General features: G+C 55.5%; 10 protein-coding genes and 1 non-coding gene across 11 annotated transcripts; 3 read left to right on the top strand and 8 right to left on the bottom strand.

Moving 5' to 3' along the window:
• Window positions 1–234: 234 nt before the first annotated feature.
• M421DRAFT_417094 (uncharacterized protein) lies at window positions 235–1,436 on the top strand. The gene is made up of 2 exons (XM_033591319.1): window positions 235–390; window positions 446–1,436. The coding sequence occupies exons 1-2, from the start codon at window positions 255–257 to the stop codon at window positions 1,345–1,347; spliced, it is 1,038 nt and encodes a 345-aa protein (XP_033452623.1). The 5' UTR covers window positions 235–254; the 3' UTR covers window positions 1,348–1,436.
• A 658-nt stretch (window positions 1,437–2,094) lies between these two features.
• Window positions 2,095–2,706, bottom strand: M421DRAFT_54504 (uncharacterized protein; the record flags this gene model as incomplete). The annotated part of the gene is made up of 2 exons (XM_033595229.1): window positions 2,095–2,602; window positions 2,642–2,706. The coding sequence occupies 2 exons, from the start codon at window positions 2,704–2,706 to the stop codon at window positions 2,095–2,097; spliced, it is 573 nt and encodes a 190-aa protein (XP_033452622.1).
• A 569-nt stretch (window positions 2,707–3,275) lies between these two features.
• On the bottom strand, window positions 3,276–4,818 carry M421DRAFT_55202 (uncharacterized protein; the record flags this gene model as incomplete). Its single annotated transcript, XM_033595288.1, has 6 exons — window positions 3,276–3,369; window positions 3,418–3,487; window positions 3,537–4,156; window positions 4,204–4,322; window positions 4,371–4,430; window positions 4,486–4,818. 6 exons carry the CDS (start codon window positions 4,816–4,818, stop codon window positions 3,276–3,278), a joined length of 1,296 nt encoding a protein of 431 aa, XP_033452621.1.
• A 140-nt stretch (window positions 4,819–4,958) lies between these two features.
• On the top strand, window positions 4,959–6,814 carry M421DRAFT_417092 (DUF185-domain-containing protein). Its single transcript, XM_033591318.1, has 2 exons — window positions 4,959–6,275; window positions 6,330–6,814. Exons 1-2 carry the CDS (start codon window positions 4,995–4,997, stop codon window positions 6,537–6,539), a joined length of 1,491 nt encoding a protein of 496 aa, XP_033452620.1. The 5' UTR covers window positions 4,959–4,994; the 3' UTR covers window positions 6,540–6,814.
• Window positions 6,815–7,006: 192 nt separating this feature from the next.
• On the bottom strand, window positions 7,007–7,809 carry M421DRAFT_290540 (uncharacterized protein). The gene has a single exon (XM_033589020.1). It carries the CDS (start codon window positions 7,570–7,572, stop codon window positions 7,162–7,164), a length of 411 nt encoding a protein of 136 aa, XP_033452619.1. The 5' UTR covers window positions 7,573–7,809; the 3' UTR covers window positions 7,007–7,161.
• On the bottom strand, window positions 7,212–7,316 carry M421DRAFT_t22. Its single transcript has one exon. It is a non-coding gene; the product is annotated as a tRNA-Ile (tRNA).
• A 236-nt stretch (window positions 7,810–8,045) lies between the features above and the next one.
• M421DRAFT_98504 (dipeptidyl-peptidase 5 precursor) lies at window positions 8,046–10,344 on the top strand (the record flags this gene model as incomplete). The annotated part of the gene is made up of 3 exons (XM_033598628.1): window positions 8,046–8,353; window positions 8,404–8,587; window positions 8,635–10,344. 3 exons carry the CDS (start codon window positions 8,046–8,048, stop codon window positions 10,342–10,344), a joined length of 2,202 nt encoding a protein of 733 aa, XP_033452618.1.
• A 219-nt stretch (window positions 10,345–10,563) lies between these two features.
• On the bottom strand, window positions 10,564–15,429 carry M421DRAFT_417088 (AAA-domain-containing protein). The gene is made up of 3 exons (XM_033591317.1): window positions 15,151–15,429; window positions 11,643–15,099; window positions 10,564–11,592 (listed from the first exon to the last, which is right to left on the bottom strand). Exons 2-3 carry the CDS (start codon window positions 15,068–15,070, stop codon window positions 10,944–10,946), a joined length of 4,077 nt encoding a protein of 1,358 aa, XP_033452617.1. The 5' UTR covers window positions 15,071–15,099; window positions 15,151–15,429; the 3' UTR covers window positions 10,564–10,943.
• A 276-nt stretch (window positions 15,430–15,705) lies between these two features.
• M421DRAFT_417086 (DUF699-domain-containing protein) lies at window positions 15,706–19,436 on the bottom strand. Its single transcript, XM_033591316.1, has 4 exons — window positions 19,251–19,436; window positions 19,159–19,198; window positions 16,174–19,106; window positions 15,706–16,111 (listed from the first exon to the last, which is right to left on the bottom strand). The coding sequence occupies exons 1-4, from the start codon at window positions 19,265–19,267 to the stop codon at window positions 15,892–15,894; spliced, it is 3,210 nt and encodes a 1,069-aa protein (XP_033452616.1). The 5' UTR covers window positions 19,268–19,436; the 3' UTR covers window positions 15,706–15,891.
• Window positions 19,437–19,786: 350 nt separating this feature from the next.
• M421DRAFT_54667 (alpha/beta-hydrolase) lies at window positions 19,787–22,123 on the bottom strand (the record flags this gene model as incomplete). Its single annotated transcript, XM_033595245.1, has 2 exons — window positions 19,787–21,454; window positions 21,668–22,123. 2 exons carry the CDS (start codon window positions 22,121–22,123, stop codon window positions 19,787–19,789), a joined length of 2,124 nt encoding a protein of 707 aa, XP_033452615.1.
• Window positions 22,124–22,958: 835 nt separating this feature from the next.
• On the bottom strand, window positions 22,959–23,808 carry M421DRAFT_290056 (uncharacterized protein). The gene is made up of 3 exons (XM_033589018.1): window positions 23,445–23,808; window positions 23,267–23,397; window positions 22,959–23,217 (listed from the first exon to the last, which is right to left on the bottom strand). The coding sequence occupies exons 1-3, from the start codon at window positions 23,615–23,617 to the stop codon at window positions 23,084–23,086; spliced, it is 438 nt and encodes a 145-aa protein (XP_033452614.1). The 5' UTR covers window positions 23,618–23,808; the 3' UTR covers window positions 22,959–23,083.

Below are 23,808 nucleotides of genomic sequence, written 5' to 3'. Positions count from 1 at the left end.
CGACGGAAGCTCTGTGGGGAGGCGAAATAGATCAGATAGAAGGGTCGCGGGAACAAGCGAGGACCTTGTTGGGCTTTGATCTGCTTACGAGACACGTGGCGCGGTGAAGTGAGCTCGAGTAAGATGGGATGGTGAAGGTGAGCGCACGTGGCGCGTTGGAGATGATCCCTGTCATGCCAAGACTCCACGACCTCGAAATCTTGACGACGGCATCGTCGCCTTTCCCATCCATTACGGCCATGTATCAGCGAAACATGGGCCCAACAGTGGGCGCGCTGCGGCGTACACTAGCTGCAGATGTTGCAACGACACCAAAACGCTCTTCGAGGGCCTTCAGCCTGTCTGCGCGCAGGGTCGAGGAGTCCACTGGTGCAGCGCCCTCCGCTCCTGGTATGCTTCGAACACAGCTGCAGTGACCGACGACCTTTTTTGACAATATCAGCAGCATCGGCGAATCCAGACTCCCGCAGAGCACGCACCGCCAACGCCCTCAGCCAGATTACCCGCCTCGGAGCAAACCGCCGCACCGCAGGTATCCAGCCTGGAGGCCTCGCAAAGGGCAACTTCCCCAGCGGCCAGACAGATGGACAGCCTGGACGAGGTCCTCCGCGCGTCAGGCCCGAAGGCAGTCTGAAGATCACCAGGGAAGCGACCGGTCCCGAGGGAGCCAGGAGAGGTGCACCACAGCCGGGCGCTATGGCTCGCGCCCCTGCCCAATTGAAGCTTTCGCGCAACAGCGGGTCACGAGCAGGAAGCAACGCGTCAGTCGGGGGCAGGCGCGGCCCCAACCTTCGTGGGCGTGATGAAAAACCGGGCGGCCCCGGCAATCGCTCGCGTGATGGACCGAATAAGCGCACCGGCAGCGGTGGGGACGAGGAGAGAGTCGATGCTCGCGATATCAAGTTCGAAAACACACTGTCTGACGGCATGGTCCAGCACCTCCTGCGACTACAGCGAGGCCAGTGGGACCGCAAGCCGTACGAGCCGAAGTATGCGCCCGGGAGCTTTGCGGCGAACCAGTTGATACACCAAGGGCGAGAGCTGTTCCGTGGCGAGGCGCCGCCAGTCAAGATCTGGGGAAGGCTGGAGAAGACGATTGGCGTAGTGGGCATGCACAATGCGGAGGCGCACTTGAAAGTTAGGCGGTTGACAGATCTGGACGACGAGTCTCTGGGTGACAGGAGACAACACTTCGAGAACGGAGACGTTGATATCCCGGTAATTGGGAAGGCGCCTCAGGCTAGTAAGGCAGCTGCAGAGACTCCTGCCATGAGCGCACCTGCAGCTGTAACGCAGGCGGCAGCAGCGAAGGTCTCTGCACCAGAGCAGGCATTGGTTGCACAGTAGATGAGCTTCGAAGCAGCGTGTACAAGGATTGTAGAACAAGCGTAGCAATTGTATCATCACCAATATCATCGTCATTACAACAACACCAGAGAGTCGTTCAGCGTCAGTCGAAGCAGGGCCCGCTGACGACCGGAAGTATTGTAGTCCTCGGAGACTCTAAGAGGTCACAACCACTGTCCAACTGTGATCTGACTGGCTTCTATATTCCTTGGAGTTTGCAACAATATGTCAACCTTTTCCGATTTTTCAATGGCTGTAGCTATTTGTGTTCGCTCGGTACATGAGCTTACTACGCATGAAGGAGGCCAGGCACTATGAGAGTGCAGCTACACCTTATCTCTCAGGATCAAAGCCACCCACACAATATCATTAGTGGTGAGATGTTTCTAGCGCGGTATCGGGGTCCTGCCAGACAACTCAGCATCGAGACCAGTGAAGCAGTCGACGGCATCTGCTGGAAAACTCTCGAGCCGGAGTTCTCTACCGCACACGAAGAGGTCACATCGTTCTTCTGGGCATCTCAAGATCGCGGATCGAACGCGTAAGTGGAGTGGTGGAATAGGAGTGTCGATTGGGCGAGAGTAAGATCAGGCCGCAACAATGTTGAACCATTTAAACTCACTCGGCTCAAGTTGGACCAGTTGATTCTGCCATGCTGAACACTCAAAACGCTGCAAATGCTGTGCTATGCTATTCATCCATCTTCATTCTCATTCTCATTCTTACACCGAGCTCTCCTGTAGTCTTTCACTGATACCGCGGTAGCCCCCTGTACCCCTTGTTCTGCAGCATCTTCTCCTCCTCCTGCCGTACCACCCACCTGATCTTTTTCCCCAGGATTTCCACCGCACGCTCATGCTCCCACGTCGGTGTATCCGCACCGCGCATCCCGATAAACCGCGCAAACATCCGCATCTTGATCTTCAACCGTTCGATTTCGCTGAACTTGCAATCCGAAGGCAGCGCCGGGTCATTTTGCAGGACCGGCTTATTCCAGTCCATGGTTGTCGGGTACTTGTAAGTCAGCACCGTCGGTGTGTGAGATTGACTGTAGTATTCTGCGAGGTTATCGAGTTGTACTTCTGTTAATGTAAAGAGCGAAAGAATTGTACGTGGGTAGTCTGGCGCAGGCACGCCGGTCACGACATGCACTATGGGTGCAATGGTGAGGCGCATTTGAGAGACTTTGAGTGCGAGATCGGGGTTGCGTTCTGCGAGGGAGCGCTTCTTCATCTGCAGTACAAGCTTGCATGGGCTCTTTGAATTCTGCATATTGGCCAGACGGCGGTCGTACAGCCGGGTCCGTGGGCGGTTTGCTTTGCTAATCTTGTTCTGCTCGTTTAAGCGGAAAGAAGGCATGATGCGTTTGCGTGAAGCTTCTGTAGTTATTGGCAGTTGTTGCGCGAAGAAGTTTGCTACGGTCCGGTGTCGTTGAGATGCTGGACGCGAGCAACCGGCAGGGGCATGGGCTGTTGGGCATATATAATGCAAGCACAAACGCACAAGACGAGTTTTTGGAAAGCCAGCTTTGTTGGTGCTTTGCTCTTTGTTATCTCCATAAGACAGCCTGTCTTCGCGAGAGTGAAGTGTGGAAGCTTTGTCTTGCTTCGTCACGTGTCCATTGTCTTCGAGTAGACAGAACACTGTTCTGCACAACGCTGTTGTGTGTACTTATGCAAGGCTCCAGAGGATTTAGCGGCCGTATGGATTGAATGTGTGGTGCGCATTGATGGCGTGCATTGTGACATGCTTCGAGATGTGATGGCCCAACCTTTCACGACCCGGATGCGGACCTGTATGGTCGTTTCATCGCCTTTACGAGGCGCCGGGGGATCGCCATTCGCTTCTTGAATCATCGATGTAGTAGTATATCGCTAATAGGTGGCAAATAGCAACCATGAATATTCGGTGAGCAAATGTAAGTCTCTCTAAGCATTAAGAATCTGTTCGAGAGTCACGTCGTTCTCTGCGCCACCGACGGGCTTGGTCTGAGCCCAGAACTTGCTGAGATGTCTAGCTCCGCTGTGAAGTTATTAGTCAATACTTCAATCTGCTGCGAACATGTCTTACCTGTCGCACAGCAAGGTCACAATGCGGTGACCAGGTCCAAGTTGCGTCGCAAGCTTCGTAGCTGCCACGCCTACAAGAGTCAATATCCATGAGCACTATGATGATAGCTTTTGACGTACAATTTACGGCACTGGAGCTGCCAACGAAGATGCCGTCGTGTTCAACTAGCCAACGTGCCATGGATGCCGCTTGGTCGTCGTTGACCCTGATCGCGTCATCAATAAGCTCTCGGCCGACATCAAAATTGTGGGTGATGCGATTGATGCCGATGCCCTCGACGATGGTGTCGACTTGATGACGTCGGCGTGTGCCTTCCTTCTCTTTGGGATCGAACATCACTCCATACTTGACGCGGTTGAACAGGCCGCTGCCCGGAGGGTCAGCAAGAATGATCTTGACAGCAGGAAGGCGAGACTTCAGGAAGAGCGCAACGCCAGAGATAGTTCCCCCGGTGCCAGCACCACTCACGAATGCATCGAGTGATCCGCCCGTTTGCTCGTAGATCTCAGGTCCGGTACCGGTGAAGTGGGCGCGCCAATTCGCTTCTGTCTCAAACTGGTCGGCGAACAGTCCACGACCTGGCTTATCAGCGGAGGCTGTATGTTCTGCTGCACGCGTCCGCGCGAGGTTGACGAACTGCTTTTGGTCCACGATGGGTGCCGGCTTGACCCTCTCAACTTCAGCGCCTAGTTTCAGGAGTATGTCGGACTTTTCAACGGCCATATCGTTTGGCATGCAGCTGGAAATAGTCAGCAATGGTCTGGCATTCACGATTGAGCTGCTTACATGTGCGCTTTGTAGCCACGTGCCCTGCAAATCGCAGCCAGCGAAATGCCAGTGCTGCCGACTGTGCCCTCATAGATGGTGTCGCCGGAATTTGGGATGAGTAGACCTTTCTCTTCGGCCTGCAAAAATGGTCAGCCAACTTCTGCAAGCGAGGGAACCGAACTCACCTTTTCGATGATGCTTAAAGCAACACGGTCCTTTGGGCTATTGCCAGCGCCATTGAGAAACTGTCTTACGCGTCAATATTTCCAACACTATGTCAGAACACTTGAGAGAACCCACTTCAGCTTTCACCAAGATGTCGCATCCTGTATATTCTGACAGGGACTTGATTCTGATGAGTGGAGTATTGCCGATGCAGCCTTCAATGCCCTCCTTGATGTCCCCAGCGCCTTCTCCTCTAACCAACGAGCTCTCCAGCTCCACCAATGTCTTTTTCAGCGTGTCCAGATCGTTAATCTTCGACAATATGGCGAGTATCTTATGCTGCTGTTTTGATGCGTCTGGGGAATTATTGCAGTCAGAAGAGTTCGTCAACCGTCGATTGTAGGCCGCAGTCAAAACCACTCCGCCGAGGAATGCTCCTGCAATGTAATACCTGGTGTAGTCAGGCATTTCCAAAATATCTGATCACAAATTGGTGTACAAATGCGGCAATGGTCGGAGCATAGATGGAGCTCTCTGAACGTTCCGCGGCTTGGCAGGGCAGGAGCGACCCGCAAACTCCACACGTGCAGTCGCGCAGTTCCCTGACTGTCGCAACCCAGTTTAGACGACCTGCACCGGCGTCAATGGATTCACCGCTCGCCACACAACTCTTTCGCCAGCTCTTCTCCCACCGAGCAGCGCAATGCCTGGCCCGTGGAGCTCGACCGGCGCTCACGGGCGTGCGTGCACCCCAGCTGCAGCGCCGAGGGAAGGCCACACGACTGGGTGAGGGGGAGACAAGCAGAGAGAGCAGATGGACGCCGAGGAAGAATGCGTTTCCGCAGGAGAGGACGGAGGAATTCGAGCGATACCCTATGGTCACATCAGATATGCTGCGCAGCAGGAGGGAGCGGCCACGGAGAGTGAGGATGCTGATGCGCGACTTCATCGAAGACAGCCTCTACAATCCGAGTTACGGCTACTTCTCTAAGCAAGTCGTCATCTTCTCGCCTGGTGATCCGTTTAACTTCAACGCTATGAAGTCAGAGCACGAGTTCTTTCAGCAGCTGCGGCACCGCTACACCGACTTCGAGGATGCGCTCGACCTGCAAGAGCCGAATGAACTGCGCCAGCTCTGGCACACACCGACCGAGCTCTTCTCGCCATACTACGGAGAAGCGCTGGCGCGGTACTTGGTGGAGGATTACAAGTACAATTTCTTCCCGTACCAAGATCTGATCATCTACGAAATGGGCGCAGGAAACGGAACAATGATGCTGAACATTCTGGACTACATAAGAGATGTACACCCGGACGTATACGAGCGGACGAAATATCGAATCATCGAAATCTCGAGCCAACTCGCAGACCTGCAGCAGAAAGGGCTGGGACATTCGGCCTACGCAAGAGGGCACTCAGACAAAGTCGAGATTGTGAACCGCTCCATCTTCGATTGGAACCAATACATCTCCTCGCCCTGCTACTTCCTTGCCCTTGAGGTGTTCGACAACTTCGCCCACGATGCCCTGAAGTACGATAACGAGACTGGCTCCCCGTACCAGTCGCACGTCGTCGTTGACCCGCGCGGCGAGATGTTCGAATACTACTCTCGCACCCTCGATCCTGTAGTTATGCAGTTCCTGGAACGGCGACACGCAGCGTGCGAATCCTATCCCCACCCGCTCCAAGGCTCACGTCTGATGCAGAGCATGAAGAGCCTGGTGCCCTTCCGGACAAACCTCAGTCAACCGGAGTACATACCAACACGACTCATGCAATTCTTCCACATCCTCGCGTCCAAATTCCCCAATCACAAGCTCATCAGCTCCGATTTCGACAAGCTAGGCGAAGCAGTCGAAGGCATCAACGCGCCGGTCGTGCAGACGAGGTACAAGAGGCAAATGATTCCCGTCTCTACGCCTTTGGTAAGTGCACATCCCAGCAATATCCCCTTGAAACCATGCACTGACTGGCTCCAGGTTCACCAAGGCTACTTCGATATCCTCTTCCCCACTGACTTTGAGGTCATGGAGCCCATGTACACAGCCATCACGGGCAAGTTCGCCCGCACATACACACACGAGGATTTCATGGCAGGCAGAGCGGACATCGCAGAGACAAGCACGAAGAATGGGGACAATCCGCTAGTGAGTTGGTACAAGAATGCGAGTGTCATGATTACTATGTAAGAGTTATGGCATGGTATGATCTAAGGGTAGGGGGTCCTGTAGGATTGCAATAACCGGACGTGCACTATTGCTGCTAAACACCTTATGCGCATATCTGGACCTTAAAGGTCGTGTGGCATCTCATGCGCTTGACGTCTTCTGCCGGTGCATGCATGCCGGCCGTGGGTTGCACGATTGATAGCAGGAGGGGCCGGTTGTAAGCTTCTTGGGCCCTGACGGAGGAAACGAGCATGCATGTGTACACTACCAACTAACTCACCTCTTTGGAAGACTACAATGCTTTTCACAGGTGTTGTGCATCTGTATTGCATTGCAACCCTTCGCCGAGTGTCAGAGCCAGGTGATCAAGCGTTAGAGCTGGTTCTGCTATTGCAATAGTTCGGTTGCAGTCTTACACGTACAGTGTTCCGCATGCACATGGCGATCCATGCTGAAGACCAAAGCCTGAAGACCATGCCTTTTCTTTCCTCACGCATTATACATATCACAAAGTCTGTCGCATTTACTGCATAGCAGGACTTACCAGGCGCCATGTAGGCAAAATTAAATCGCACTGTTCACTTGCTGACAGTTGCGACGCCGCAGCAAAAGCAAAAAGGTGGAAACATTGGTTCATGTATTCCTATACCATGTTAGTACAGGAAGCAGGAACTATCTCCTTTTTGAGAAGAACGTACCTGGTGGGGATCGAACCCACGGCATCCGCATAACCCAGATGAGTCATAAGAATCTGACGAGTCTTATAAGAACGGCGCGCTACCACTGCGCCACAGGAATGGCTTTCGCCAGTTTCGAACGCAAGACGCGTCCCTGTTTTAAGAGATTTGATGGAGTTTTCGACATTGGTCGAGTTATAAAGCCGAGTACGGCAAGAGCGAAGTGGGGCATAACAGCGAGGCACACAAGGGCGTGGTTTGCAAGTCGTCGGTGCTGCGTGAGGGTTGCGTGACCTGTGCGATGGTGACGTGTCGGAGGTGATGGAGTGGGGAAGGGACGAAGGGGCTGGGACGGAAAGGGACCGGCCAACCACCATGCGCTAGACTCCGCTTTCCGACGTTTAACATCACGGTGCTCGTCTGACTCTCATCGTGCATCGTGCAGTGCTTCTTTGTACTTGTGTTGCATTGCAAACCGGCTTGTGGTAAGTTGGACAACGCTTCAGGGAATCTGCCATGCCATTAATTCCCCCGCGTTCATGTTCGGCGGCTTCATGCTTGCGAGCTGCATGTCCCCGCTTGAGAGCTCTATTGTCCAGCTGCAATCATGTACGCGTCCATTGTCGCGCGCAAAGCACTCATCATGTCTCATGTGGTGGTGCTGCTGCGCACCTGCAGTATAGCAGGGATCTGACAGCTTTCCTTTGTCGATTGGTTCCTTCAATGCATCGTCGGCCTCGTTCCTTATTGCCCACTCAACGCCGTCTCTATTCTGCATCTACCTCTTCAGAACACGAGACTGACAACATGTAGGCACTCGACCCGTATTCTCCTGGTTTATGCGCTCAACATGACAATCAGGGCCACAAAATTTACACCCGAGGTCCTCCTCAGTGCGCCGCGCAGATCTGAGGGTATACCCAACTCAGATGCATCGAAAGTGCTGTACAGTGTCTCTACATACAGCTTCGAGGAACGTTCGAAAAAGTCGGAAATCCGGATTCTCGATGTCGCAACCCAGCAAACCAGCCTAGTCACGGACGACAAGACTGCGAGCGAGCCTGCCTGGATTGACGATGACAACATCCTCGTCCTGAAGTCTGGCGACGATGGTGTCACGACAGTGCTTGTCGGAAAGGCAGACAACTTCGGCAACGAGTAAGTGGATGTATACTCTATTGGTCTCAACATCGCTAACACACATCCAGCAATTACACCGCTGGTACTGTCGAAGGCCCTATCGGTGACCTCAAGACACTGAAGCTGAGTGACGACGAAGTTGCCATCGCAGCGTCTGGCAAGGCGAAGCCTGATGGTTCTCTCTACAATCCAGAGAAAGCGGAGAAGCCGCGCACATCCGGCAGACTGTACAAGTCTATGTTCGTACGCCATGTAAGTATCCAGATATCAGCTCCCTCGCCTTTGCTAACACATCACAGTGGGATCACTACGTGACTGAGAATAGGAATGCTATCTGGCTTGGCAAGCTCACCAAGAAGGATGGCAAGTTCGAGCTGTCCAAGCTGAAGAACGCACTGACAGGCTCCAAACTCGAAAGCCCAATTGATCCCTTTGGTGGCAAAGATCACTTCGACATCTCCCAAAACGGTCTTGTTTTCACGGCCAAAGATCCCGATCTCAACCCTGCTTTGCATACCAGGACTCGCATCTATGTCTCTGCACACGCAAGTCCAGGCTTCTGGAGTCATCCCGATTTCTGGTCTGGCGAGATACTGAAGCTGGATATCCAATCAGTAGACATTGCGAAGTCTCACGGCTTTGAGGGGGCATGCACCAGCCCCGTATGGTCTAACTCGGGGAAAATGATCGCTTTCTTGGCCATGAAGACCGACGGATATGAGTCCGACAAGAACCAGATTTTCATCACCCATGACTACAGCAAATTGACAACTCCACCAACGCTCCTCTACGCCACAAAGGACGGAAAGGGCAAGTGGGACCGAAGCCCGCAGTCCATCTCTTGGAGTCCAGATGACTGGCATCTGTATCTCACCGCGGAAGAACACGGACGCGGAAACCTCTTTCACGCTGGACCTCCCAAGCGCCCGGGCGAAGATTCGCCTCTGCCAACGGTACTCGTCAAGGGTGGAAACGTGGCAGATGTCAAGGTGCTGGCGTCTGGCGACATCTTCATCAGCTCGAACAGCTTGGTCGAAAATAGCCTGTACTCTTTCGTACCTGTTGGTGACCACAAGAACCACGAGAACGCCTACAGCCTTCCGGTGTCCGAGAACTCCACCGAATCTAATGGTCCAACAACACAATACATCTCTTCCAACACCCGCTCGGGCTCCAAGTTTGGTCTATCGCGCTCCCAGATCAGCGAGATCCATTGGGATGGCGCTGCTCATGGGACCTCAGTCCACGCCTGGGTCGTGAAGCCTAGCAACTTCTCCTCGGATAAGACTTACCCGCTCGCATACCTCATCCACGGCGGCCCTCAAGGCGCCTGGGAAGATTCATGGAGCACACGCTGGAACCCTGCAGTATTCGCCGAACAGGGTTACGTCGTCATCTGCCCCAACCCAACCGGCAGCACCAGCTATGGACAAGACTTCACCGATGCCATTCAAGGCCAATGGGGTGGTCTGCCCTACCAAGACCTTGCCCTAGGCTTCGACTGGATCAGGAAGAACCTCTCGTACGTCGACACCAAGCGTGCGGTTGCCCTTGGAGCAAGCTACGGCGGATACATGATGAACTGGATCCAAGGCCACCCGTTGGGTCGCCACTTCAAGGCGCTCGTCACTCACGACGGAGTCTTCAGCATGGCGAGCCAGATGTCGAGTGAGGAGCTCTACTTCCCCTTCCACGACATCAAGGGCGCTCCGTGGAAGAACCGCGAAGCTTGGGACAAGTGGGACCCGAGCCGTCACACGGAGCACTGGCAGACTCCACAGCTCATCATCCACAGCGAGCTGGACTACAGACTGCTGATTGGCGAGGGCTTGGCGGCGTTCCACACGCTGCAGACTCGCGGCGTCGAGAGCCAGTTCCTGACGTTCCCGGACGAGAACCATTGGGTCCTCAAGCCTGAGAACAGTCTGTTGTGGCATGAGACGGTCTTCGACTTCATCAACCCCAAGGTCGGGCTGAAGCCGCTTACCGGTGATAAGGCCTGCGAGTGAGGTTGGATTGGATCCAGCTCAAGGGACGTAGCTAGTGTTAGATGGCATGTAACCTTCAACAATAAATATCCCAAGGACTGCAAAACCACGCACTCAGCAGCACAGACGAACAGAACATAACCCAACCCAAACGCCCAGCTAGCTCCAGCTCAACGAGGTGACACTCGCCAACCAGCCTTGTATCAGGATAAAAGGAGTAACAGCTCATTACCTCATCATCAAATGTACCTGAAAGTATGATTTGCTTCGAGCATTGCAGGGCCAGCATCGCCCGGTCTGCCCGCATCTTTATCCTTACTCCCAAGCCAGCCCACGAGTCCATGCATCCATGATCGACCTTTGTGTCCGCCCATCCCATCCCATCCCATCCCAATACCAAAACACCCGATACCCCTCTCCTCACTCGCGCTCAACCCGCCTCACCTCATAGTCTCAGCCAGTTCCAAAACACCGCCTCGAAGCGACGCACGGCAACAAAGCAGACACAACTCAGCAAGTAAAAGCAAAAGCGCAGCACAGGCTCCGCCACGACATATCAGAGAAAGAAGGGGGCGTGCAAACGCAGGCGACCGAGAAGTAGAATTCGACGCTACAAAATCTCACGCGTACAAGTCGTCGTCATCCCCCGCGTCGCCGAACCCGCCTTGGGCCATGTCCACACTGCTCCTGCCTGCATGGCCGGCTGGTGCTTTGCCCTTCCCCTTTCCATTGCCATTGCTGTTGCCGCTGCCGCTGCCGCTGCCGGCAGGCGCTGTGTTGGTGTCGCCATTGAGGTCGACGTTCTCAGTGTGTATGACGAGCGCGTCCTCTTCGTGCGCGGGAGCGACAGCCTTGCCCTTGCCCTTGGCGCTTGAAGCGATCCCATTCGTCGTCGGCGGGGCCTCGATCTGTTTCTTGTCTTCCTGCTTGCCGGCGCCCTCGAAGGTGCGTCGCACGCGATCGTAGTGGCGGAGTTCGTCCGCGCTGACGGACGGCACGAGCTCCTTGTGCGCGTCCATGTAGTCCTGTTCCGTGACCATGACGGCTGTGTCCTCGTCTGTGGCGAGGTGGTCGAAGAAGTACGCGATGGAGATTTTTTGGTCGTGCGAGTCGTTGTGTGCTTTGACTTTTCTGTCCACGGCGCGCGCCTGCCGGGTGATGGCTTTGAGCATCGCGTCCGAGCAGAGCGCGTACATGTCTGCACCGGTGTATGTGAAGGGGAGACCTTGCGAGACGCGGGCGAGTGAGAGGTCAGGATGGAGTGTGAATCTGGATGGGTTAGCGACGTTGTTTCGTTACAAGAGTGCGATTTGACTTACTTCCTGCTCAACGCCTCCAGAATGGTCTGCTGCTTCTCGTGCGTGTCTGAGACGCCGAGGTACAGCATCTTGTCGAATCGTCCGGGACGGAGCAACGCTTGATCAAGCAGATCAGGACGGTTGGTTGCGCCAATAACGAACACGCCTTCGCCGCCATCGCTCATGCCGTCTAGTTCTGCGAGCAGCTGAGAGACAATGCGATCCATGACGCCACCGCTATCACCCTGGTTCCCGCGCTTAGGCGCCACAGAGTCCAGTTCGTCGAAGAAGACGACACAGGGCCTGGCGTCACGAGCACGCTGGAAGACACGCCGCACATTGGCTTCCGACTCGCCAATGTACATGTTGAGCAGCTCCGGACCCTTGACACTGAAGAAGTTGAGAGAAAACTCGGTAGCAATGGCTTTTGCGAGGAGCGTCTTTCCGGTTCCAGGCGGTCCGTAGAAGAGGATACCACTGCGCTTCTTCATGCCCTTGGCAAACAGCTCTGGTCGGGATAGTGGCAATTGGATCGTCTCCATGACTGCGTCCTTGATGTGGGACATACCCCCGACGTCTGACCAGCCGACCTTGGGGATCTTGGGGGCGCCAATCGCATCGGCAAAGTTCTTTCTTGCCGCGTCCACAGCGCCGTCAAGGTCAGCTTTGGTGAGGCTGTTGCTAGAGTGGCCGCCTGCAAGCTCAATGTCTCTGGCTGTGACAACTTCGCCCGATAACGAGGCTTTGCTCGCCGTTGCTGCAAGCTCCTCGATGCGGGTGCGCTTCGCAACGACCGCTCTGTCCACCACATCGACAAGATCGCCAGCGACCAACGCCGCAGTCTTCACGGCGATGTTGCCAAGGTCGACGTCGGGAGATAGCCGGATTCCAGCGTCGTCGATGATGCTGCGCAGAATGCCTTCTCGTTCGCCTTCATCGGGTGCTGTCATCTCTAGCTCGTGAGTGAACAGCCCGCGGATGCCCTCGGGCACCTTGTCAATCTCCGTCGTTGTGGCAATCAGCACCCTCGAGTCAGCCAGTATTTCTTTGAGGGCTGTGTTCATCCGGTCGGCCGTGAGTGCGTCGACGTGCTTGAGAAGCAAAGCGGTGAACTCGGCTCCACAGCTGAGACCTCGCTCAGCTCTGGCCTTTAAAAAGCCCTCAGTCTTGACGTCGCCACCTCCTGCACCACCCTCGGTGACGATGTCGAAAGCGTCGATAGCAAAGGTGTGCAAGCCCAGATCCTCGCAGGCCTTTGTTGATATGGCAGCCTTGCCAATGCCTCGCTGAGTGGAGGTGAGAAGAATAGCGACTGGGGGGAGTCCCAGGTGAATAGCCCTCGGGCTCGTCGCCACTGACATCAACTCTCTCAACCGCCTGCGAAGGGGTGAGATGAAAGGCTTGGGAAGTTCATCCATCGCCATCAGCTTCTGCGATGCGGCGGCTGGCGTTCGTTTCGCCCCAAGGTAGTATTGCCAGGCATTGCCAATGGGCGCTGGCGTCTTGCCTTGCTCGCTACCGTTCATTTCCATCTTTGTGCTAGCCGCATCCACGGTAGCTGCACCGCCCCACATGTCTGCTTCTTCACCTTCCTTGGGTTGCGCCGTCTTGGACGCAATGTTGCCAATCTTGAACCATGCTACGACCTTGGGGTTCGCGCTGTCGACGGCGTTGCTTTCCTCGGCGCTCTTTCTGGCAGTAGAGGACAACAGCTCATCGCTCCCGGTATCGTCTTCGGTAGAAGTCTGGAAGACAGCTCGCCCGAGTGATTCATCGATAGAAACACCAATCAAGTCGCCGCTCTTCACAACTCGTCGCTTTTGCTCAAAGTGTTCCTTTAGTGCAGCAAACAGACTTGGCTGCAGCAGGCGTTCGGATGAGAGGGGCGTCGAGACTTTCAGGAGAGTGACCTCTTTCGCGCATGGCGGTAGGGAGGAGCTGGTCAGACGCGGCTTCTGCAGCGCTGTTCGCGGCACACCCGGTACGTGTGGCGCGACCAAGGGTGTGATGCGCACATGTGACGGGCTTCCAAGATTGGCCAGCAGAATAGGAGAGAGGTATGCTGGAAGCGGGGTACTGGCTGGGCCGGAAAAGCTGGAGATGCTCATTCTTCGATGGCCGCTCTCAGGCTTGTTCACGGGGTACCTTGCCACCTTCTTCGACAGGTTCTCTGGGAGACCGTACACTCGGACTGGGCGCCAGTTGGAGCTCTCTTCCTCCTGCGGTCCTCCAAAAGAGCCGAGTCCCCAGAAGGCGTGGCCTGATGGCTCCTCCGAGGCCTCGATCTTCACCCAGTCACCAGAGAAGCACCCAACCTTGACCAGAGTGTTGGTGTCAACCAAGACACGGGCCTCCTCGTCATCGTCGCTGCCCGGCTTGGGATGCACCAACTCGTCCGAGATGCTCTGCAGCAATCCATGGGCCTTGAAGACCTTGCTCTTCGAGGACGCCGCTCCCCGGACGGTGCTGGTAGCTGTGAAGCTGGAGAAGACGGACCCCGGCGTCGCAATGCCGGTTGTGCGGAAGTTGCCAGGGCGCGGGGTAGCCGAGGTGAAAGCTGAGAGCACGCCAGAAGACTGCGGCGGCAGCATGGGCGCGCTCAGCGATATGATATCGTCCGACGAGTCGGACAAGTCCCCGGCATCGGAGCCCGAGAAGTCCGAGTCGAGGTTGTCTGCAGACTCGTCGTCTGGCGGGCTAGCGTCTCGCGAGTCGCCGCGCTCGTCCGCCGTGTAGAAGGCGTCGTTGGACGTGTCTTCGGCTTCGCTGTGGTCGAACGAGCTTGCGAGCGGTGCTGCTCTGACGGGCGGCGGGATGGCGGCTTTGGGGCTGCGATGCGAATGCAGGACGACAACGCGCGTGCTGGGCAGCAAGAGGCCCTGCGACACGGGCTCGCAGGCCGTGATCCGGGCCGCCGGCGGCGGGACGTGTGTGATGGGATGGGCCGGCAGCGGCAGGGCAAGCAGGTCGCCGGCACGCAGCACCGTCGGCGACTGCAATGCTTCTCGCACGGCCGTCCGCCAGGCGAGCTCCTGCGCCGCGTCGTCTGCCCGATGCGCTGTCCTGCCACTGCGGCTCTTGGGCCCCTTCGCCGCGCCGTTCGCCGCGCCGTTCGCCGCGGTCACGAAGCCGCCGCCGAACCTGGCGTGCACGTCGTCCAGCGCCCGCAGCGCCTCCGTGTCCAGGGTGACGTAGACCGTGTCCAAGCCCAGCGGGACGACGTGGTGGAGGCGCACCTCAATCGCCGCGTCTCGGCGCTGTGTCCTGTTCGGCGCCAGGCTGTGCAGACGCTGCGAGAACGACTGCAGCGCGAGGGCCGAGGCCGGCATCTGCAGCGACGAGTGCGGGCGCGCACCAGGCGAGTCGCTCTTCTCCGCGACTCTCACAGCCAGAATCGTCCAGGGCACGCTCGGGGACGCGGCGGCGGCGCTCGGCAGCCACGGGGTCATTGCGACGTGGCAGGCGGTCGTGTTCGCTCCTGCTGTTGTCAGCCTCGATGCAGTGTCTCGTTGCAAGGCGACATGTCTACCAGCGCCCTTCCCAAACAGGTCCTCGAACAGATCCTCGCTCAAGACGCCCACTTCACCCTTCAGCCGTCCGTCGAGCAGCAGACGCGCCGAGATGGACGGCCGGTCGAGCTGTCTTCTCCTTCTTCTTTTCCTGGGGTTCACTGCGTGAACCCCGTTCTGCGCTGCTTGCGCCTGCATCTCTTGCGTTCGTCAATCGACGACTGCCAGCGTTGTCGTGTCTTCGACTGCCAGCGTTGTAGTGTCTTGGACTGCCAGCGTTGTAGTGTCTTCGACTGCGGCTCTGCGGTAGCTGCTGGATAGTCAGTCGCATGCACTCGGTTGCTGCCAAGCTCCAAGTGTACCTCGGCAGGAGCCCGCTGCCTCGAATGCCGATCAGGGCGAGGGCCGACGGTTGCACAACTTCATCCTCGAATAGAGTCAAGCAAATCTCCCACAGACAGCTACCAGCCAACATGGAGCCGCTGTGAGTCTGTAGATTTAATATTAATATATATACATATACACACATACATATACACACACACATATATATATACATACATATACACACACACTTATATATACATATATACATCAATTCCAACAAGCATCCTGTGAATGACTGCTCAAGATATCCGTACAAGTGTGTGCATTTCGCTGTACAAGATCCAAACACGCCTCTTTTGCGAGGATATCAAACGCCTTCAACACCTGCCCATGCACCCTCACACCACCTTGCCATCCGTCCCTCGGCCGACACTCTACCTCCTGCTCTGCTTCGCCTTCTTGTGCTTCTTCTCGCTCTTCTCCTTGTGCTTTTCCGACTCCTTGTACGCCTCGGCCACCGCCTCGCCAGCCTTCCTCTTCTTCTCGCCCGTCTTGACCGACACGGTGAGATTGTCCATGCCGCCAGACGTCGACGCCTTGGCCACCGACCGCTCGGCTTCGGTCCAGTCGTCGGCTGCAGCCCCGATTTCGTACCTGCGCATCGTTAGCACGCCTTTCTACAATCGTCTAGCGGAATGATTGTGCGAGGGACTCACTTGTGCAGCGGCAAAGCGTCAATGAGCGCCTTCGCTCGCTCGCGCTCTTCCTGGTCAGCGAGGAACTCCTCGCCGCCCTCGTGCAACTCCTCCTGCAGATCCTTCTCCAGCGGCCTGAACCGCGAGTCCGCCACCACGTCGCCGTGGGCGGCGGTGTCGTCCTCGACTTCCATTGCCTCGGGCATCTCCTCTCGGACTGCGCCCTCGAGGATTCCGCCAAACGCCGTGGCGACCTTGCGGACCACCTTCACGAACATGGCCATGAGCTGCGACGACGAGAGCTTGAGTTCCTTCTCCACCTCGGAGAATTCTTTGCGCTGCAGCCCGACCGCGAGGAGCAGCGCCACTTGCACGCCGCTCAGTTTGATCTGTGTCTTGAGCCGCCCGGTGAAGTAGAGCGTCGCGATCGAGGGCAGCATGTCAAGGATGACGTGGTAGTCGAGCATGTTGTTGGCGTACGAGTCCAGCCGCTTCAGATCGAAGGGGCTGAAGAGCGCGTCGAGCTCTGCTTTGGTCATCGGTGCGGCTTGCAGCTCCGCGTCGAGGTTTGCGCCGTGCGAGGCCGATTCTTCAATGCTGAGCGAGGTAACGGAGGGAAAGCTGCGGAACTGGTACGAGAGGAGGGAGAGGAAGCGCTTCTGGAAGTCCTTTGCGAAGGCTGCGACCCAGGATCCATCTGACGATGTTGTCTCCAGCGAACGCAGCATGATGCATGTGTGTTCGCCAGTCAAGTCGTTGGGTGTTTGCCGCAGATAGACGGGCACGAATTGCTGGCGTTTCCAGAATTTGTGCAGCTGACTGGTCAGCCCGTAGCTGACACCAACGTAGTCGAGCTTGGGGGACGCGAGTTCAGACAGGCGTGCGAAGAGTGGCGGCATCTCAGATGCCTCTCGAACCTTGATCGTGTCTGTCTGAAGAGTCGCAGACTCGAGCTCGTCTTCTGTAACGCGCTTCATTGTCTCAATCTCACTAGGCGCAGACTCGGACAGGGACGCGAGCTTCCCATCGTAGAAGTCTACAAGCAGAGAAAGTGCTCGCGAACCGTAACCCATGTTCACATAGTCGGGGTTTGTGGCGATACGAACCACACGCGCCCCGGAAAGGGAGCCGAAGTTCTCGTCCTGGAACTGCTGTGAGACGATCCAAGGGATCAGATCGCCGCCTGCTCTCTGTCCGCGGCTTAGACTGCTGAGAACACTTTCTCTGCTGATTTGGCCTTCAAGCGCTACCTGAATGACACAGAGAGGTTCTGGAAGCTTGTTGTCCTCAGCCGGTGCGGTAAGGACAAAGAGCTGATGGGCGGGCGCATCGGACATCAGCTGGAGGTCGTTCGGTGTGTTCTTGTAGTGGCTGGCAACGTATAGGGCCATCATCTTCTGCAAGAACTTCTCAGCGGCCGGATTGTACGAGAAGAGGGTATCGCGGTTGACGTGGAGCAGCTGGCACTCGTTGGGATGCGGGCATCCTTGAGTTCCGAGCTTCGATCGCGGCAGAGTAGCATCCAGGCAGAGGAGGTCGTTCATCCACCGCTCGACAGAATCGCCTTGCGCGTATCGAATGGGTTCCGAAAGTGTGATTTCGCGCAGCGAGCGGCCAGCCATAGAAGGCTCTGTCCCATCCTTGCTCTCCTTTCCTGTCGCCCTGTCTACCACTGTTGACGAGCCATTAGTCTTCCGCCCTCTCGACTGCTCACGGAGCTGATTGATCAATTTGAGCGACAACGAACGCCCGGTACCCTCGTAACCGTTGATTGTGGAAGCCATAAAGACGAGGTAAGGACCCATTAGCTTGCGCACCAGCGGCAGGGGAATCGCTGCGGCCTCGTCAATGACCAACAATTCAGCCTGGCCGAGCTGGTTCGCGTCCTGCGGCTGGATGTACTGAATCGTTTGTCTGTGCTGTCGGTAAATGTTGACGCGAACAATCGCCTTGTTGAAGTCCGCATGTGTCGACTGCAGGATGTTGTAATCCTGATGTTCCATGTACCCGAGCGCATCGAATCCCTTGAACACGAACTCAAAAAGTGTCTTCAAGTTCTCGGGGCTCGGCGATGTGATGAAGATGTTACTGTATCCGTGTGCAATGGCAGCCGCAATCGCTACACCAAGTGCCGCAGACTTTCCGCGACCACGCGCCGCTGTCAGCGTCACGGTGCTCTGTAGTGTCTTCTCTGCGATCGCGTCCACAAATGTGAGGAGCGCCTTTGCCTGGTCCACCGTCTTAGCCAGCTTCACCAGGTCGCCGACTGGTGGTGTGTCTGCCAGCGACTCCTTTATCTCTTCCAACTCCTTGGCCTTCGGTGTCTTGCCCTCGAGCTCCGCGTCTGGAGGCGGGAGCTGCCTGACGTGTTTCCCACCAGAAATGGGAAGCACGTTCAACTCGTCGTCCACCACCAAGCAGCTGTCGCATTTCCCGAGAGAAAGAAGGAATCGTTCGTTGAATCGGGCGACGACATCGCTGTGCGCTTCGGTCCGGTATCGCGAGTGGATATCCATAGACATTGTGTAGAGCTGCTTCAAGCTGTTCATGCCCTTCAACAGCAGAATCACCAAACCGCCTCCCTCGACCGTCTCGATTGTGCGCGCAAGCAGGTTCGGCGTGAGCGCCTCGAAGTCCTGTAGAATACACATGCCGTATGTGTTACCCAGGATCTTCTCGGTCTCCTTGTAGTAGACATAGCGGATGTTCTGTGTCGAGACGAACAGTTCGAAGGGGTCTTCGGTATCGATGTCGCGGATGCCGCGCTTGATCTCGCTCTTGATCTTCTTCTCACGCTTCTTACGGTGACTCGAGAACCCGAGCAGCTTATTCTTGTATGCCCAGAGGACTGACTTGTTCAGCTTAACGTCAACGTTCAGCAGGATATGGTAGAGATTGACGATGACATCCTTCTGGCGGTCACCGACTACCACGAAGAAGCTTCGTTTCTTTTCCTGCGCATTGTGAGCGTGGCGTTCAAGCCATGGTAGCTTAGTGAATGCATACCTGAGCACCGTTTCGGATCAGAGCCGGAATTCGAGAGTCGCTGCATCTTTGTGAGCAATCTGGCGGCTTATAGGATGTTCATGTTCACGTACATAGCTTTCTTCGGCATCTTGACAGCTCCGCAGGCTTCCCCGCCTCGTCTCTGTTCTTCCTTGTATTGGACGGTCGCACTCCTTTACAGGACTTGAAATCGATCGCGGAGACAATCTAGAGCTCTTTCCGTGGTTTCAGCTATTCAGACCTATAGATGCGTGGGTAAGGCGCGTGGTGGCTGCAAGAGTTGCGGGCCGTGCAGCCATCGTTTTCGAAATTTCGAAGTTCGAGTCGGCAGAACTCGAGACCCCTGTCACCGCCTTGTACCCACCTCTTACCTACCTCAGCAGGCAAGTATGAAAGTCGTTGAACATAGACAGGATGCGCTCGAGGCATGCGCAAATCTGGCTGCCCGTTTAGATGAGATTGGCCCTGCAACACACTCATTGCTTGAGATCTGTGCCCAAGGAGAATGTTCAGCGACGGTGATAGTGTTACGCAAAGTCTGTGACAAGTCTATAGTCTGGGTGCCCGAACATAGGACCTAAGGGTATATAATGCATATGCTCAAGGAACGCTAATCTCAAATGCAACCTTACAAAGCCGACTCTTTCTCGGCCTCGCAGGCTTCGTAGCCCTTCCCATCTCTACCGCAAATCTGCTCTGAGCCTCTGATCTGCTCAGCGCCCTTCTCGCTCCACTCTCCCGCCGTCACGTCGACCTGTCTCGTCGCATCTTCCCTCAAATTGTCGCTGCGTTGGTAGAAGTCCTCGATGTCCTCGCAACCTCGAGGGATACGGCAGACGTTCCTGGCCTCTTCAGGCGCTGTCTTCCAGAGCACGTCCCTGACTTCTGTGCCAACCTTCTCGATGGCATCCAAAGCCCAGATCACATCCAGATGCTCGTATCCCTCAATGATCTTGGAATGGACAATGTCGACAAAAGGTTCGCGATTACGTTCGAAACGGCGCAGGAGGCGGCGACCGTCCACAAGATCATCTGCGCCACAGACCCAAAGAGCGAATGGCGGCGTGTGCGGGCCATACCAAGCGAAGCGAGCGCGTCTGCTGTCGCGTCTATATGAGCTGCGTTTCTGCTCATCGAGTGCATTATCACCCGGCCGTGCGTTGTCTGATTGTTCTTCAGAGTCGTCTCTTGAGCGAGATTGTGATCTATCCTCCTCTTCGTCCTCCCTTTCCTCAATCGTCTTCTCTTCGCGTGTCGACAAGATGCATTTGTGTTTCGCGAAACACTCGCGTCCCAGCCACCATCTCATACTCTCTGCGCTGACATAGACAGGTGAGAATTGGAAGAGGCGGTTTCGGAGGTCCCGATCCCAGCGTTCATCAGTCCAGTTGAAGAGAAAGGAAAATACGCGGTACCCCATTGCGCCATAGATTTTTCCCGGAAGCAAAGCGTGCATAGTCATCATGAAGGGAATGAACGCATGAATGCCGAAGACCACTCGAAACATGGCCGGCGAAATGACCTGCATGAACTTGAAGTAGGCTTTTTGGATCAGCGGACCTGCGTAAGCTGCTGGCGCAAGCGCGCAAAATACGGAGATCTTATCGCCAATTTCTGGGCGCTGCTCTTTGGCCATAGCCACAAGACTTTGAGTGGTGCCCTGGCTGTGTGCAATGAGGCCGAGCTTCTCGAAGCCAGTCTCGGAGAGCACTCGCGAGACTAGCGCTGGCAGATCCATGACACCCATCTGACGGATGTTCCAAGACCACATCCTTGGGTCGCTATAGTCGAGCAACTTGTGTCGTGGGTTAAACCCGCAGCGATTGTTGCCCAGCCAGACGTCGTAACCACTCTTGGCGAGATAGAACGCAAGGCTGTCGTCGTCATTTGTGCAGTACGCACCGGCTGATTGCAGTAGACCGTGAATCATGAGAACGGGATACTTTTTCCGTCCTACCGGGTATCGCGATCCGGGCACACCGGTGCAAGACGTCGTTCTCCCGAAAACGTCAGGTGCATGATGTACTCTATCGGATTCATGCGTTCGGTCGTAGTCGCGGGGGTTGTAGAGATGCCATAGATCGATCATAAAGCCATCCTCAGTCTGCACTTCGAAGATCTCACAATCAAGCCCTACTCGGCGCGCGTAGTAGCGAATGTCGCACTTGAGCTCATCAGGACCACCTTCCAAGGGCACAAATTCATCCCCCTCTCCACTTTCTTCTTTAGTTCCTGCGAGCTTCTCTGACTCCCCGGTGTGGTACTTTTTCCATGCAATTTCAGCGGCCCTCCTTGCCTTCTTTCGCCTATCCTCTTCTTGAAAAAATGGGCGATGCTTATCCGGGTTCTGGCCTTTGAGTTGAATCCAGATATGCTTCGCGGCGATGGGTATTGAAGTAAAGGCTGCTCCCAGTATGATGATGAGTAGGAAGCAAAAAGACAGAATCGCCGAAGAAAGGCGCAATTGTAGGCAGTGAAGCTTCCTCAGCATGCTTGGTGGTCCATATACAGGTACGGGCGGGAACAATGGGCTTGTGTTTGTTGGCGCTTTCGACTCACCAAGCGGGGCATCAGTCCGCTGTTTTTGATTTTCTTCGTCATCCTTGTTGGGTCGTACTCCATGAATGGTTCCATCTCTGGATTCGCGTAATTCGCCTGATGCGGGTTCACTTTCTGACGGGTCGTGGCCCTCGAGAATATACTTGAGTCTGTTGAGCTTTGTAGCTTCCTTGATAGGCACTGACGGTAATCGGCTGCCATCTGCCGTCTGGATCACGGGATCTTGCGCAGTAACAAATCGCGCCTCGACAACTTGCGTCGAGCCGGTGGCTTCATTCTCTTGATCTGGCGCATACTGGCCAAGGCGTTCGGCTTGCTTTGCGAACTCGACAGTTGCTTGTGCCTTGCTTATTGTCTTGTCTGTGGCTTCATGAAGCTTGTGCCTGACGGTTGTCGTAGTCGTCATCTTGTAGTGTGGTGTCAAATCTAGTAAGACGGGAGGTGGAGAAGCATCTGGAGATGGAGCTGTCGCGGGCCAAACAGTTCGAACAAAAAGTGGGCGCGCCACAGATTGACATCTGTTGGCTATGCGTGCAAACGCAGATGTAAATAAAGAGAAGATTCAGACATCCATCTGGATGTCTGAATCGCAGCACTGGCCCGCGTGGGTGATGGCCTAGAGGATCAGCGCGCCTTTCTTGGTCGCAAACCGTGAATGATGTCAGGGACCTTGCAGACTCCGCGGACTTTTGTCGCGCACGGCGTCAAATTACCATCGGATTTACCGCAATTGTGCGTCTCAACAATACATCCAAGGTTCGCTTCATAGGTGAGTGATGCAGAGATGGTGCGTTTTTGTAAGTGGCTTGCACAAGGAACGCTTCCAAGACTTGCATGTGATTTTCATGCTGACTCCTAGTCCATTCGCCCAGGTTGTGATGTGCGGGACAGCCATCGTAGATTGGCGTCTTGAACTCCAGTGAATTGAGCAACAGTCTTGAACACGGACAATGTTCTACGACACTGTTTCGGAGAGATGATTTGCGATACACCTCCCGCTGCAGGTGCTCAGTAATTGTTCATTTGTTCGAGTTCGAAAATGCGTTCGGTACGCGAACTGATTGAGCCGGCAGTGGACTCGCCTGTGCAAAGCTTTCTGGATGTACGCCGCAGCCATCGTCAACGATCTGTGTGAAATGTTGCGGCCGCCTTTGAAGTCGCTTTAGACACAAGAGACTGCAACGCTGATCGCAGCCATGGTTTCGTCGATGTGCGCCAAAGAGTGCTTCCTCATGTCGATTGATGTTGTAACAGTCGCTCACAGCGAGTGGATATATTGTTCGAAAAGTAACCGTGGCGCCAGCCCAATGCATAGATATCTTGATACACCAATGTACAACCCTCCTTAAACCATTCAGCCCTGTGCTTACTTCCGTGCAGCGACAGCTTGCTGAACAGCAGCTGTTGTGCCGGCAGGCTGCTGCGATCGTACGATGGGCTCGTCCGGTACAATAACGTCTTCGAACTCATCCTGGGAAATGGCGTTGAGGGTGTATGTGTCTAGTCACTGTAAGTGAATATCTTACACATCTTGTTCCGAAGATCTTACAGATTCCAATGACGAGCGAACAGATTGCGAACCCGGTGATGGTATTCTTCAGCAGGTACGGCGCACGAGCACGCAGCAACGCCGGCGAGGCGCGCATGCGGGCATCGTAGTAGGTCGACTGGAACGGTTTGCTGCGATTGTCAGCGCCGCAATGCGATCTCTCTTCGCTCCTACTCACTATCCCATGATGGCGTGGTGGAGTCTACGGCGGTCTTGCGGGGAATGTTGACGATTCGCCTCGGTGGTGAGAGGCCCCTTCCGCATCGTTTGCTTGGCACCTGCCTTTCGCCCTGCAGCGTCGATCTGCAGCCATCCATCATCACTCCTCAGACCAAGCCCAGTAGTCAACATCACCGACACACGCGCCTATTCGTTTCAACACGCTCCTTCCACGTCTTGACCACTAGCTTTGCAGGGAATGAGTGGACTGGATACAGCAGGCTCTAGGCTTTGTCGCGCAATAGTTTGACTGCGTCGCGCGCGTGAACAAGCGTCACCAGTGCACGACCTCACCTCACGAAACAAAGCCTGCTTCTTGTGCA

Source organism: Didymella exigua (genome assembly GCF_010094145.1).
Source record: "Didymella exigua CBS 183.55 unplaced genomic scaffold M421scaffold_4, whole genome shotgun sequence".
In the NCBI taxonomy this organism is placed as follows: domain Eukaryota; kingdom Fungi; phylum Ascomycota; class Dothideomycetes; order Pleosporales; family Didymellaceae; genus Didymella; species Didymella exigua.
Note: the sequence above shows the minus strand (reverse complement) of the source record. Positions and strands in the feature narration are given on the sequence as shown.

Excerpts from the sequence above, each read along its gene's own strand:
- M421DRAFT_417094 (XM_033591319.1), top strand. The coding sequence starts at position 255 with ATGGGCCCAACAGTGGGCGCGCTGCGGCGTACACTAGCTGCAGATGTT. Across the intron at positions 391-445 it reads TGCAGCGCCCTCCGCTCCTG|CATCGGCGAATCCAGACTCC; the intron begins GTATGCTTCGAA and ends CAATATCAGCAG.
- M421DRAFT_417092 (XM_033591318.1), top strand. The coding sequence starts at position 4,995 with ATGGATTCACCGCTCGCCACACAACTCTTTCGCCAGCTCTTCTCCCAC. Across the intron at positions 6,276-6,329 it reads TTCCCGTCTCTACGCCTTTG|GTTCACCAAGGCTACTTCGA; the intron begins GTAAGTGCACAT and ends GACTGGCTCCAG.
- M421DRAFT_290540 (XM_033589020.1), bottom strand. The coding sequence starts at position 7,572 with ATGGTGGTTGGCCGGTCCCTTTCCGTCCCAGCCCCTTCGTCCCTTCCC.
- M421DRAFT_417088 (XM_033591317.1), bottom strand. The coding sequence starts at position 15,070 with ATGACCCCGTGGCTGCCGAGCGCCGCCGCCGCGTCCCCGAGCGTGCCC. Across the intron at positions 11,593-11,642 it reads CTGGAGGCGTTGAGCAGGAA|ATTCACACTCCATCCTGACC; the intron begins GTAAGTCAAATC and ends TAACCCATCCAG.
- M421DRAFT_417086 (XM_033591316.1), bottom strand. Across the intron at positions 19,107-19,158 it reads TGATCCGAAACGGTGCTCAG|GAAAAGAAACGAAGCTTCTT; the intron begins GTATGCATTCAC and ends CACAATGCGCAG. Across the intron at positions 16,112-16,173 it reads GACGCTTTGCCGCTGCACAA|GTACGAAATCGGGGCTGCAG; the intron begins GTGAGTCCCTCG and ends AACGATGCGCAG.
- M421DRAFT_290056 (XM_033589018.1), bottom strand. The coding sequence starts at position 23,617 with ATGTTGACTACTGGGCTTGGTCTGAGGAGTGATGATGGATGGCTGCAG. Across the intron at positions 23,398-23,444 it reads CACCACGCCATCATGGGATA|CAAACCGTTCCAGTCGACCT; the intron begins GTGAGTAGGAGC and ends TGACAATCGCAG. Across the intron at positions 23,218-23,266 it reads TTCGCTCGTCATTGGAATCT|ACACATACACCCTCAACGCC; the intron begins GTAAGATCTTCG and ends TACAGTGACTAG.